We start from the raw sequence: 14,673 nt of genomic DNA on the forward strand, positions 1-14,673 counted from the left end.
CCAAGAAAGGTAGAAAGGCCTAGTGTGGGGGTGAAGAATGCCACACCTCCACACACACTTCAGGCACTTTTCCCCTTGGTTTGTGCAGGCGCTGCCCCCTGCCCACCCCTTGCATCCAATCTCACAGCCTTGTGTTTGCTTGTGCTGTACCCTCCATCCAGACAGCCATTTCACCAAACACAGCAGACATCTGTCACTCTCGCCTTCTCACCTTGTATCTGTTCCCACCTCTGATCACAGGCCCTGACTCACATTTAGTAACCTCCCCTCTTCTCACATGAGGTCTGGCTGGGGCCCAGGCCCTGTCATTCGTTAGCCCTCCAGGGCTCAAGCATGAGTCTTTTTTTAGTTTCTTTTTAAATGTTTTTCTTTTGTCATAATTATAGACTTACAGGAAGCTAAGAGCTTTTTAAGAGCTTAGAAATATTTGCGACCTGAAGAAAAAAAAGTATTGGCTCCCAAATCCTAAAATGGCAAAGCTGGAATTAATAAATGTTTTCCGTGCTCAAACTTAAAAGGTGGTAGTTATAAAAATTGTATTACAGTTGTCTAAACAAAAGCATAAAAATTAAGCAACTATGAATTGATACTTCTTGCTCCCACTTACCCCTCTTATCTCTCTGTAAAAATAAATAAAATTTTATTTATTAATTGCTTCACTTTAGTTGTTCATTGCTTGCTTGTTGTTTGTTGTATGTACCTTGACCGGGCAAGCCCAGGTTTTTGAACTGGTGACCTCAGTGTTCCAGGTTGATGCTTTATCAACTGTGCCACCACAGGCCAGGCTGGGTAATTTTTTTTTTTTACAGAGACAGAGAGAGAGTCAGAGAGAGGGATAGACAGACAGGAACGGAGAGGGATAAGAAGCATCAATCATCAGTGTTTCGTTGTGACACCTTAGTTGTTCATTGATTGCTTTCTCATGTGTGCCTTGACCATGGGGCTACAGCAGACGGAGTAACTCCTTGCGCAAGCCAGCTACCTTGGGTCCAAGCTGGTGAGCTTTGCTCAAGCTGGCGACCTCAGGGTCTCGAACCTGGGTCCTCTGCATCCCAGTCCGATGCTCTATCTCTATCCACTGCGCCACCACCTGGTCAGGCTGGGCTGGGTGACTTTTAAATGTTTTCTATGCTGTGCCTGGAGCCTGTGTATCAGGAGAGTTTTTGGCTGCAAATAAAACAGCAGAAACTGTTTTAAAGTGAAGGAAAAAAAACGTTCATATAACAAGATGCCTGGAGCTAGGAGAGTTTCATGGCAAGTTAATTCAGTGGTTAATGAAATCATCAAAGATCTGGGTTCTTGTCTGATCTTGGATTATGGCTGTGTAGATGGTCCTTGCTCTTAGGAGAGGCAAACTAAAAGATTTGGGGTGAACTGTCTTAACACCTGCAATGTACTTGCAAATGAATCAGTTAAAAAGATATTTAAAATATTCAATATATATAAAGAACAATTAAGCAAATTGGGCAATAACTGGGAATCTAGGTAAAGGACATATGAATATTGATTTGCTGTTCTTATACTTTTCCTGTTGGTTTGAAACTTTTCTAAACTTAAAAGTTGGAGAGTGTGAGATAATAAGAAATATATATTTGGTCTCTGACCCCAGTTAGTGACAGAGTTCCTAAAACACTAGTAATTTCCTAAGCAGTAGAGATGCTAAAAGCAACTTTTGCTCTAATATTTGGTTTATGACCCCAGTTCCTGCCACAGAACTCGCAGATCCCTTGAAATTTTCTGCGTGATAGGAGTGTCTTGTTCTAATGAAGTGACTTTTAGTTTCTCCTGGATAGCTTCAGGATGGGGCTGGTCACCAGAAATTCCAAGCCATGATTAGAAGCTTTGGACTTTCAGCCCCACCCCTTATCCTCTGGGTCGGGAGAAAGGGGTTGGTGCTTGAGTTAACAATCAATTATGGGCCTGACCTGTGGTGGCGCAGTGGATAAAGCGTCAACCTGGAATGCTGAGGTCGCTGGTTCAAAACCCTGGGCTTGCCTGGTCAAGGCACATATGGGAGTTGATGCTTCCTGCTCCTCCCTCCTCCTTCTCTCTCTCTCTCTCTCATTCTCTCTCCTCTCTAAAAATTAATTTAAAAAAAACAAAAACAAAAAGACAATCAATTATGGCCTGACCAGGCGATGGCGCAGTGGATGGAGCGGCGGACTGGGATGCGGAGGACCCAGGTTCGAAACTCTGAGGTCGTTGGCTTGAGCGTGAGCTCATTTGGTTTGAGCAAAAGCTCACCAGCTTGAGCCCAAGGCCACTGGTTTGAGCAAGGGGTTACTCGGTCTGCTGAAGGCCCGCAGTCAAGGCACATATGGGAAAGCAATCAATGAACAACTAAGGTGTCGCCAAAAAGAAAAAGAAAAAAAAAGAAAAGGCCCTGGCCGGTTGGCTCAGCAGTAGAGCGTCGGCCTGGCGTGCGGGGGACCCGGGTTCGATTCCCGGCCAGGGCACATAGAAGCGCCCATTTGCTTCTCCACCCCCCCCTCCTTCCTCTCTGTCTCTCTCTTCCCCTCCCGCAGCCAAGGCTCCATTGGAGCAAAGATGGCCCGGGTGCTGGGGATGGCTCCTTGGCCTCTGCCCCAGGCGCTAGAGTGGCTCTGGTCTCGGCAGAGCGACGCCCCAGAGGAGGGGCAGAGCGTCGCCCCCTGGTGGGCGTGCCGGGTGGATCCTGGTCGGGCGCATGCGGGAGTCTGTCTGTCTCTCCCTGTTTCTAGCTTCAGAAAAATACAAAAAAAAAAAATAATAATAAGGTGTCGCAACAAAAAACTAATGATTGATGCTTCTCATCTCTCTCCGTTCCTGTCTGTCTATTCTTCTCTGACTCTGTCTCTGCAAAAAAAAAAAAATTAAAAAAAAAATAATCAATTATGACTGTATTATGAAGCTTCCATAAAAATTACAAAAGTACAGGGTTTGGAGAGCTTCTTGGCTGGTGAACACAGCTACATGCTTAGAGGGTGGCAGAAAATTTTGCATTTGGGACACTCCTGGACCTCTCCCTATGTATCTCTTTGTCTAGCTGTTCATCCCTATCCTTTATGGTATCCTTTTTTTTTTTTTTTGTATTTTTCTGAAGCTGGAAACGGGGAGAGACAGACAGACTCCCACATGCGCCCGACTGGGATCCACCCGGCACGCCCACCAGGGGCCACGCTCTGCCCACCAGGGGGCGATGCTCTGCCCCTCCTGGGCCTTGCTCTGTTGAGGCCAGAGCCACTCTAGCGCCTGGGGCAGAGGCCAAGTAGCCATCCCCAGCGCCTGGGCTATCTTTGCTCCAATGGAGCCTTGGCTGCAGGAGGGGAAGAGAGAGACAGAGAGGAAGGAGGGGGTGGGTGGAGAAGCAAATGAGCGCTTCTCCTATGTGCCCTGGCCGGGAATCGAACCCGGGTCCCCCGTACGCCAGGCCGATGCTCTACCGCTGAGCCAACCGGCCAGGGCTATGGTATCCTTTATTACCTAATAAACCGGCAAACATAAGTGTTTCCCTGAGTTCTGTGAACCATTATAGCAAATTATCCAACCTGAGAAAGGGGATCAGGGTACCTCCAGTTGGTCAGAAGTACAGATGATAACCTGTGACTTATGATTGGCATCTGAAGTGTGTGTGTGTGGGAAGTCTTGTGGGACTGAGCCCTTAACCTGTGGGTGCCGCACTAATTTTAGGTAGTATCAGAATTAAATTAAATTATAGGACACCCATTTGGTGTTCGCAGAAAACTGGAGACTTGCTTGATGTAGAAAACCCACACACTTGGTGTCAGAAGTGTTTTGTGGGGAGAGGAAATTTTTCTCCTTTTGTTGGTGTCAGAGAAGTGGGATTTGCTAGAATGGCTCTGGCTCATGGAAACATGTGGTTTGGGAAGGGAAAGGAAGAAATAGAAAGGAACCTTTGATTCCTGGGTGACACCTCATTAGTCACCCATGGCATGGAGCAGTAGCTGTGCTCCACAGCTACTGTAAAAGCTATCGACAGAATTTACAGATGGCACTAACCTTTGGGGAGCTGGTTTACGAGATGCATAGAAAATACAAAAAAAGAGCAAAATACATAGTCCTTGCTTAGGGTTATTGGTAACAGCTAAAAAGAGTTGTGGACCTGACCAGGTGGTGGCGCAGTGCGTTGAGTGTCGAAATGGGACACAGAGGACCCAGGTTCGAGACCCTGAGGTCTCTGGCTTGAACACAGGCTCATCAGCTTGAGCGCAGGGTTGCTGGTTTGAGCATGGGATCATAAACATGACTCTATGGTCACTGGCTTGAGCCCAAAGGTCGCTGGCTTGAAGCCCAAGGTCAATGGCTTGAGCCCAAGGTCGCTTGCTTGAGCAAGGGGTTACTTGCTCTGCTGTAGTCCCCAGTCAAGGCACATATGAGAAAGCAATCAATGAACAACTAAGGTGCTGCAATGAATAATTGATGCTTCTCATCTCTCTCCCTTCCTGTTGTCTGTCCTTATCTGTCCCTCTTTCTGTCTGACACACACACACAGTTGTGGGGCTTGAGCCCAAGGTTGCCAGGTTGAGCAAGGGGTTACTGTCTCAGCTGGAGACCCCAGCCACCAGCAAATACGAGAAGCAATCAATAAACAACTAAATTGCCACAACTTGAGTTGATGCTTCTCACCTCTCTCCCTTCCTCTCTGTCTCTGGCAAGAAAGAAAAAAAAAAAAAAAGTAGTGGGTGGAAACTTGATGCTAGATCAAGCTCAGATTTCAGTGAGTCAAAGCTTGGGCCACAGCCTCAAAGCCACCCACAAAGGGAAAAATTACTCAGGGACAACAGTACCTCTAAGACCTCTGGTTTCCAAGAAAGGAGTCAACATGGGGGAGGCAAAACCAGGAAACTACTGAAACTGGGGGGTATAGCATGAACATATTGTTTCATCTTGTGGATTGGTGTTATCAGCTTCCCGAAATATTACCTTGGAATCCAGGTGAAGGGTGTTCACTGTACCATTCTTGTGCTTTTTCTGTCAGTTTGTAAATTCTCTAAATTAAAAGTTTAGAAGGAAACAACCACAAGTTCTTCCCATCTTTTTGCTCTGCAGAGTCAAGAAGCAGAGAAATCTGTTGGGTCACACGTTCACAGAATGGCTACAACAGCTTCTATACCCAAAGCTAGAAGAGTGAGTCTCCACTCCAGGTCCTTTAAAAGTGGGGCAAACACGTGAACAATATGTCAGGCCCACGGAGCCTGAATAAAGTGCTGAGGTAGAAGCCCCTGCCAAGTGAGTATAACCTAGCCTTAGACCACCCTTCCTCTGTCTCTGGCTTAAAAAAAAAAAAGTATTGACACCAGACCATGTGAACCTGCTCGGCATGGTCTTCAGCACATGTGGCCTCGTGCTCAAGCTGAAGTGATGCGCTTGGGTCAGTTTATTGCTCCTTCATCAGCTTCACCAATTCCTGGAGCTTTAAGGACACTAAGCAAATGATGAGTAGCTTCATGTTGTCCATCTCTGCCATGGTGATGTTCTGTCTGCAGAACCCTCAGCCTATGACACCCCATTAGTGATGTCACACTAGAGGGGTCACATGCTGGACCCCTCCATACACCTCCCTCCAGGGCTGACCCATGGCAGCTCAGCCTCCTGCTCTTAGCTGCTGGTTGCCCTGGGCTTCCCTGGGTGGGACAGTTGCAGGGCCCGCAGCTGGATGAAGGGATCTGAACCTTTCCCTGAGGTCCCACTTCTGCTGGGGCAGAAAGGAGGAATACCTGAGACCTGCTCCTCCTGCCTTCCTTCCCTACCCTGCCTACTGCTGGGAGAGATGCTGTCCATGTTTCTAGGTATAACCATTCATTTTCTTTTTTATTTATTGATTTTAGAGAGAGAAACATCAATCTGTTTCTGTATGTCCCCTGACTGGGGATCGAACTGGCAACCTCTGCACTAATCATCCATGCTATCTGGCCAGGGCTCCACTCATTTTCTTGTTAAAACCAGTTTGGCTGTTTAAAAAAAAAAAAGAAGAAAAAAATGTGAGGCACATTCCTAGAATCTCCCCTCGACTTATTGGTCAGAAGTGTACCACGAGTCCATGGTTAAGCCAATCACTGGCTAGGGGGAATCAAATAACCATAACTGGCTTAGACTCAAGCTTTAAACAATTAAGATTCACTACTGGGACAGGGATGCCCACCCCATCTGACTCACGTGCCACCAAGTGCTTCCCTGAAAGAAATCAGGATTCTGTCAGCAAGAACGTGAGCATAGCTATGTCCACAGTGAGGCCAGGGAGGCAAGTACTGCCCTCCTCGGAGGGACGGGGCTCAGGCTGGTCAGCAGCTACACTCTGTCCCCTTGGGCACAGGTCCTAAGATGGGCATGAGACCCAAGCCAGGCCAACCCATCTGCCCTGAGATGTTGGTTGAGTGAGGCACCCCATCTTAGATGCAGCACAGCTGAGGATACATCTGGAATGCTGGACCACCTCATTGGGAAGCCATTACTTCTTCATGCCTTAGCCAGGGTGAGCTGGAAGTCACGAGGACAATTTGCTGACTTCAAGATGTCGCCAGGCTCTGTGAAGCACTCCCTCTTCCCAACTGTAGATAATTCTCCAGACCTCTAAGACCCACCCCTCATTTTACAAATGAGGAAGCAAGCTGAGCAGGAAGGGGCTTATGCAAGCTCAAGTGACAAGTAAGTCGGTGACAGCCAGGCCTAGAACAGTCACAGTATCTCTGCACTCGGAATCTGATGGCCGTGCTGGGCTGCCCTGCAGCCAGCTCACAGCTGAGCACCCCTCCACATGAGGAGCTGGGGAGACGGGTGTGTGCCTGGCCTGGAAGAGCTCAGGGCCAGCAGGACAGTCACAGTGGCACCGTGGTGTGAAGGGCACCCCGAGGGGGATGATGCTACAGCGAAAGGACGACAGACCTGTCTCCCTTGTCTCTACCAAGAAGGGGCTGTAGCCTCCTGGAGCAGCCAATACAAGTACAAATCCTGTCTCAGGCGATCACTCTTTCTAGATGAATGCCCTGTGAAAGTTAGCATCACATTTCCAATCTTCATTCCCCAAGTACCTTCCTAAAATGGGATGAGTGATACACTAGCTGGCTTTTCTGAGGGACTGAGATAAATCGCTAAAAGCCTCAGTGTTACTGAGTTAGATATTACTGCAGAGAGAATACCCTGGAACCGGGACGAATCACTTCATGCAGGGGAAGGCTGTCGTGGGCCAGTTCTGGGGAGACCAGGCTCAGCCAGGGGCTCCACCTCCAGCGCCACCGCGGACAGACTTGAACCCACACAGGGGCTCCCACTCGCACTTTATTAAGTCCAGGAGGACTAGTTACAACAGGGGTGTAAGGAAGGCCCAGCCCCCACCCCCACCATCACTGGCACATAATACATAAATAAATAGCTGAGGCGGGGACAAGGGAGAAGTGGTACAGCAAACAATGACGGCACAGGGAGGGACACAAAAGCCCCCATTCCGAGCTGTGGCCACCATTAACACTAGATCAGTACCATGGTCAGGTCTCGGCTACAGAAGCCCCCAGAGCTGTTAAGTGGCCCCTGGACAGCAATCATGGTTGGGGGTGTCCTTAGTATGCAGACCTTATTTACTGACAGAAATCTGGAACCCTGGCTCATCCAGTCAGACCCAGATTGTCATGGACCCACTGATTGTCAATAGTCTCTTCAGACTGCTGCTCTATTCAGGACCCAAAAGACCAATGGGTTATTATTATCTGCTGTCCTGATTGGTCTACCTAGGATCCAGGACATGAAAGGGTCATTGTCACTTATACTCCCAACTGGTCCAGTCAAGACCCAACCAACATCAGTGAATCACTATGACTTAGTCTTCTCATTGGTCCATTCAGGGCTCAGGACAGTAAAGGCCTGTGGTTACCCAGACCTGATTGGTCAACAGGAACCCAAGGCTAAGACCTGGGGAGCAGGTAGAGCTCTAGGCCCCAGAGAGGGTGGAGGGAGTTAAGTGCTATGATTGGGGGAAATCTTCAGTGGGCATCAGGGCCCAGATTTCAACAAGGGGAAGTCACAGGGCAGGAAATAAGGCCACCTTGGCTGGATCAGGCCAGGCAAACCAGTAGGGTGAAGGGAATAGCTTCTGGGACAGCATAGTGCCACCCCTGGGAGGGGGTACAAGGGCCCTAAAACCTTCCCTGGGTCCCAGCCCCACCAAGGTGTAGATAGTGGGGCTGGAGAGCCAGTGGCACTTAATGCAGCTCCCAGCCCATCACCTCCACCTACGGGGTCAGTGTGGGGAAGGGGTGGAGCTGCAGTTGCAGGTCAAACAGGCTCAGTCCTCCAGCCCTTCCATTAAGTCTGCGATGCTCTCCACATAGTAATGGGGCACCAGGTCATGCTTGCCGGCTGCCAGGTAGGCTTGGGCCTCCTCCAGACGGGAGACACCTGTGAGCGTGAGCACGGTGGTCATGCCACAGCGGTGGCCGAACAGGATGTCGGTCTCCAGGCGGTCGCCCACCATGAGCGTGCAGGCAGGGTCCACGCTGAAGTGCTCTGTGATGCACTCGAACATGTAAGGGCTGGGCTTGCCCACCACCAGGGCCTGGCGTCCTGAGGCTATCTCCACAGCAGCGGCCAGGCTCCCAGTGCCTGCAGGGAGATGGAGACTTGGTCAGTGAGGGAGTGGGGTGGAGTGGGCAGCAGGGAAGAAATACAGGCCCTGAAACCAGAATTCTCAGGGAGGCAGCTTGGCATGGGGATACAGTTATAGGCACTGGAATTAAAATTTTCCAAGTCTTACTATAGTGGTAGAGAGTCCAAACTCTGCAGGCAGCTGCCCAAATTCAGACTCCAACTCCACCTTTCGCGGGCAGGCTGTCTAACTCTCTGTGCGTCATTTTCCCCATCCCTAAAATGATACTTGTCTTATGGGGGTATTGGAAGGACTGAATGAGCCATGCACATAACTGGGCCCGGCTCAGTCAGTCCACAGGAGGTTCTCTATTTTACCCTGGAGGCTGTGTGCCTTCGGGCAAGCCATTCCACCTCTCTGAGTTTCCTTGGGCTTGCAGGCAAAGGGGATCCAAGTGACCCTTCAAAGGGGCACTGTGGGTATCACAGGAGCAAATGCTTTGGAAACAGAAAAGCACTTCCAAAACAGCAGTTGTGGTTATTGCAAGAATGTGCACCCCTGGCATCTGACACTGGCACAGAAATGTTCGCACCTCTGACCCAATCTCAGCCTCCGCCAGGACAGCAGTCACAAGACAAGAATTCAGACTGGAGACAAAAAGCTCCATGCTTGAAGATGCCTGTGGCCACAATAACTATAATACCCAAAATCGTGGAGCAAGCCCAACTGCTAACAATAGGACTGTTTAGAAAAGGACAGTTCTGACTCCTGGCCACCCGCCCCACACAATGAGTCCACTGTGTCCATCCCACAGGCACATCTTGGTGCCAGAATGTTCTGCCTTCACAGTAATGTTCCTGAACAAATGATGATGATGATGATAATTATAATTTACTGAGTACATTCTAAAGTGCCAGGGGCTATGCTGGGTGCTTATGGAAGCCCATTTTATAGATGTGAAAGCTGACACTCAAGCTGACACTCAAGTGACGTTCAGTAACTTATCCAGAGTTACACATCTTAAAAAGTGGCAGATAAATTGTATTCAGGTGGGTATGTCCCACTCATGTACTGGGTCAGCTTGGACTCCTTTGGGAGTGCTGAGTGTTTCATTTTCAAGAATTCTGTGAGCTGGGGTTAAATAAAGCCATTATTTAAAGTCCGCTTATATAAACTTACCATCAAATGAGTTATGTTTAAAACAAACATAATAAATTCTTAAAACTCATCACTTACTAAAGACTTTCCCATTATCTGTACTCTTAAGATGATTTATAATTGTACCAATAGAAATACTATATGATGGTGTGCACGCATCTGCCCAAGTCTGTATTCAGTGACTTCACATTGGTAGCTTGAAAATCCAATGTGCTGCGAGTATTTACACCAGACACTGGCAAATGGTATAAAGCAGGGCTCCCCAAATTATTACACATTTATCAGTATACCATTGGTCTGATCCCTAGTGCAGTGGCCTCCTATCTCCCTTCTCATAGCATAGTTAAGTCAAAGGCTCGAAGGTTCAAGTGGCCCCAGATAAGAAAGAGGAACTTCCCCAGTGTAACAGGGCAGAGCTGACCTACAGCAACACCACTGAGAGGTTCTGTCTGACATCTGACTTAAAACTTGCCTACTTAAGAACTGGGTAGGAAGAAAAGCTATTTGCTCCATGTGAGAGATTTCTGTCCAACTGAGTCACCTGAGTGTTTCTCTTGGTTCAAGAAAGTTCTCAACTCTCACCTCCTTCCTTTCCCACTAGGACAGAGCTGATCACCCTTGGCTCCTCATGTCCCATTTCATCCACTTAGCTAATATTTACTGAGGCCCAACTACACACCAGACACTGTGCTAGGCACTGGGATAGAGCAGTGAACAAACAAAGAGCTCTCCCCTGGGGGAGCAAGCTTCCTAGCAGGGGAGTCTATAGACATAATTTTGTCTTCAGACCACCATGACTCCCTTCTCTCAACATTCTATAATCCGAGACTGTCACATGTTTTGGTGGTGACGTATTTCTAAGACAGCAGGCATTTCTATTCGCCAGCTCAGTGGTTGCCGTATGGTTACAAGGTAAACATACAAAATTTAGGAGACCAGGAGGAGGGGAAATTGGAGTGAGAGATTTACATTATTTCAGATTTTATGCATAATAGAGGCCTTTATTAATAATCACATACCACTGTCTCAAAGCTGCATCATTCAGCGTGGACACGATAGCAGCGCTGTGTTTCTGTATTTGGTAAGCCTCTGCCTCCCCCTCTAGGCTGTGGGAATGACCAGCAGGCCCGGCAGGCACAGCCAAGTAAGTGGGTGCTGAGATGAAGGCACCAGTGTGGGCAGGGCCTGGTCTATTCCCAGCTTGTCTATACCACCCTTCCTGAGTCCTGGGGGTCTCTTAACCCCCAGTCTTTTTTTTTTTCTCATTTTATTTATTTTTTATTTATTCATTTTAGAGAGGAGAGGGAGAGGGAGAGAGACAGACAGAGAGAGAGAGAAGAGAGAGAGAGAAGAGAGAGAGAGACGGGGGGAGGAGCTGGAAGCATCAGCTCCCATATGTGCCTTGACCAGGCAAGCCCAGGGTTTCGAACCGGCGACCTCAGCATTTCCAGGTCGACGCTTTATCCACTGCGCCACCACAGGTCAGGCTTAACCCCCAGTCTTAACCTGAGATCTGAGACTTCTAGGGAAATACTACTTACTTTTCATAGCATGGACTAAGGCAAGTAGGAGCTGCTATAGCTGGGGGAGCCCTCACCTTGGGTTTCTGAGGAAAGTGAGGTTGAAGTGGTCATGCAGCAAGTAGATATGCAACAAAGCTGGGACAGACCTGTAACTATGGATTCCCAGGCTGAAGCTGGTTTTTTAATGATCCAAGCCCTGTTCCATGTTTCATCCCCTAGCACTCTGTTCTTCTATTTATTTTTTCATTTTAATGGGGTGACACTGATCAATCAGGGTACATAGGGCACCCTGTTCTGCAAGAGGTCTCCTCTAGGTAATCTTCCCAGATCTCCTAAGGTCTAGGCCCTTCTTGCCACCCCATCATATTAGTGTCTGATCCTCAATGAACACCACCCTGCCCCACCAGGATTTAGTATCGACTGTCTGGGTCAGTCATCAGCAAGGAGGGAGTGAATGGGAGATTTACTCCTGCCATCAGTCTACTGACTGGGGTACTGACTTGTCCATTACACACTCACTACTGTTGGCCTCTGCTACCATCTGCTCTTGTGTAACTCGAACCATCCGAGATGTAGGAGCCTCCGCTTACTCCTGCCTCCTCTGCAGGTCTGAATACCAAGATGACAGCAGTGAAAAGTGACTGCACGGAGGAGGTGGGTGGCCACATGATCCAAGTTCAAGTCCCTATACTCTTGGGGTAGCTCACTCTCCCTCAGCCTCAGTCCATCTAACTGAGAAGTGGGAAAATACCAGCATCTCGAGTAATTTCGAAACTAAGTAAGAACAGAGACCAAGGTAACATGACAGGGCTCTGGAAACAACTTACAACATCTGAGCACCTATGCACACAGATCATTCTCCCCTCGGATGAAACTGGCATGGTTAGCATTCCCAGAGATGCTTTAAGGTTATGTAACGTAGTAACAATACAGAGCCCTGGAACTGGAAGTGGACTCAGGTCAAACTCCAACCATCTCCTTGTTCCTGCATGCCTGCCTACAACCTGACGCTGGACATGACGTTCCAACTCTCCAAAAGGAAGACGATCCTTCTAGACTTTGTTCCCAAATCTCCCACCTCACTCCAACAGCGGGTGAATCAAAATGACAGGAGTCCATGAAGCTGGTTCATGAAAGGTTAGGGTTGGGAGTTGGGGGAGCTGGATTCCGGCTGCAATTCCAAGAGCGACAGTGGGCCTCAGTTTCCTCATCCGTCAAACAGGGACACCACTGCTGTCCCTCAGTGAGGCGGCTGCAAGAATTACCAGACCTCGACACGAAAGCACCCTGGGTTCTTGCTTAGCGGGTGCCAGCAACCCTCCTGTTCCCTGTCACCTGGAGATGCCCCTTCTCCGACCTTCACCTCCAGGTCGCTTCCGCCATCCCCGCGCTCACCAGGGGTCCGGCTGCCGTCGCTAAGCGGGTGCCACGGATCGCGGTCGGTGGCCACGAGCAGGCAGTCGGGGTCCCGCAGGTGCGCGCACGCCTCGCTCAGCTTGGCAAAGGAAAACTGCTCGTCGTAGCCCACGAGCACAGCACGTACGCGCGGGGCCGCGCCTGGGTCCCCGGCCAAGCGCAGCCCCGCCGCCCGCAGCTCCGCGCACAGCCCCTCGCCGCCCAGTACGAACACTGAGCCCGGTGCGTCCGGCGGCCCGAGGAGGCGCTGGTGCAGCAAGCGCGCGGCGCACAGCGCGGAGCTGAAGAGCTGCTCGGCGCGGAGCCCCCGGAAGCCGAGGCGCGCGAAGCGGAGGGCCAGCTCTGGTCGCGCGCGTCGGCTGTTGTTGCTCACGAACAACGCCGCCTTGCCGGCCCGCGCCAGCCGCTCCACCAGCTCCGGGGCGCCCGGCACGGTCCGCTCGCCGTTCCACAACACCCCGTCGCAGTCAAACAGGACCCCCTGCGCCCGGCCCAGCACGTCGCGCAGGGCCGCGCCGCGCAACCGCTCGCAGCGCGCCATGCAGCCAGCTGGCTGCCCGCCCTCCCGCGCCGCGCCGCGCCGCGCCGCGCCGCTTTCTCTCCGCGGGCACGGTGCGCTCTCCCGTGTCCCGCTGGTCCTCCGTACCTGCCAATCGGCGCGCTGGAAAAGCCAGGGGGCGGGGTCAATGGCTGGCCTGGGGCCAATGGGGGTGAAAGTCTCGGAAAGGAGGGAAGCCGCGAGCAAACGTTGCTTGGAGAAAAGGGCGGAATTGCGGTTGGCACTAGGAGAGGGGACCAATGAAGATTTCACTTGGTTCTTTGCCCCCCCCCCCCCTCCCCGGCTCGGCTGGCCCTGTAGCTGCTGAATTTTAACCCGGATTAGTTTCTTGGAGGGGTGGGAGCCTAGGAGAGTGACGCTCTTCTTGGCCAATAACGAGTTAGGAGTAGGAAATACGGTCGGAATCCTGCGTCCCCCAGGCAATCAGAAGTTTAGGAGAAGCCCTGGCCGATTGGCTCTGTGGTAGAGCATCGGCCTGGCGTGCAGGAGTCCCAGGTTCGATTCCGGCCAGGGCACACAGGAGAAGCGTCCATCTGCTTCTCCCCCCTCCCCCCTCTCCTTTCTCTCTGCCTCTCTCTTCCCCTCCCACAGCCAAGGCTCCATTGGAGCAAAGTTGGCCTGGGCGCTGGGGATGGCTCTATGGCCTCTGCCTCAGGCGCTAGAATGGCTCTGGTTGCGACAGAGCAACGCCCCAGATGGGCAGAGCATCGCCCCCTGGTGGGCATGCCGGGTGGATCCCGGTCGGGCGCATGAGGGAGTCTGTCTGACTGCCTCCCCGTTTCCAACTTCAGAAAAATACAAAAAAAAAAAAAAAAAAAAAAAAGAAGAAAAAGAAGTTTAGGAGAGCCTGTTGCCAAGTAAAAACAGATGCTAAAGGGGATGTTGTTTTTGGATCAAATCTCCTCGCCCTCTGAACCGTGGATGCTACAGGTCTGAACGAACTCCTGATAAGTGTGTAGTTATGACGGAGAGAGAGCAATGGAGCTCTTGGTCTACACCAGTGGTTCTCCAGGTAAAGTCTTTTTTTGTTTGTTTGTTTCTGAAGTTGGAAACGGGGAGGCAGACTCCCGCATGCGCCTGACGGGGATCCACCCGCACGCCCACCAGGGGGCGATGCTCTGCTCATCTCGGGCTTTGCTCTATTGCAACCAGAGCCATTCTAGCGCCTGAGGCAGAGGCCATAGAGCCATCCTCAGTGCCCAGGCCAACTTTGCTCCAATGGAGCGTTGGCTGCGGGAGGGGAAGAGAGAGACAGAGAGGAAGGAGAGGGTGAGGGGTGGAGAAGCAGATGGGTGCTTCTCCTGTGTGCCATGGCCGGGAATTGAACCCGGGACTCACTCCTGCACGCCAGGCTGACGCTCTACCACTGAGCCAACCGGCCAGGGCCCTAGGTAGAGTCTTTTTGAGCACTTGATATTTTTAGATATAATTTACGTACAGTA

The 14,673-nt window shown here is 50.6% G+C and overlaps 1 protein-coding gene and 1 pseudogene across 1 annotated transcript; one reads left to right on the top strand and one right to left on the bottom strand.

The window, feature by feature from the left end:
* The first annotated feature begins 4,822 nt into the window (after window positions 1–4,822).
* On the top strand, window positions 4,823–5,513 carry LOC136319259 (PAT complex subunit Asterix pseudogene; annotated as a pseudogene).
* A 1,744-nt stretch (window positions 5,514–7,257) lies between these two features.
* On the bottom strand, window positions 7,258–13,249 carry PDXP (pyridoxal phosphatase). The gene is made up of 2 exons (XM_066258663.1): window positions 12,652–13,249; window positions 7,258–8,592 (listed from the first exon to the last, which is right to left on the bottom strand). The coding sequence occupies exons 1-2, from the start codon at window positions 13,211–13,213 to the stop codon at window positions 8,276–8,278; spliced, it is 879 nt and encodes a 292-aa protein (XP_066114760.1). The 5' UTR covers window positions 13,214–13,249; the 3' UTR covers window positions 7,258–8,275.
* Window positions 13,250–14,673: the final 1,424 nt, after the last annotated feature.

Source organism: Saccopteryx bilineata, chromosome 1, assembly GCF_036850765.1.
Source record: "Saccopteryx bilineata isolate mSacBil1 chromosome 1, mSacBil1_pri_phased_curated, whole genome shotgun sequence".
In the NCBI taxonomy this organism is placed as follows: Eukaryota; Metazoa; Chordata; class Mammalia; order Chiroptera; family Emballonuridae; genus Saccopteryx; species Saccopteryx bilineata.

Coding starts and splice junctions, on each gene's coding strand:
- PDXP (XM_066258663.1), bottom strand. CDS start 13,213: ATGGCGCGCTGCGAGCGGTTGCGCGGCGCGGCCCTGCGCGACGTGCTG. Junction 8,593..12,651: donor CGACGGCAGCCGGACCCCTG/GTGAGCGCGGGG, acceptor ATCTCCCTGCAG/GCACTGGGAGCCTGGCCGCT.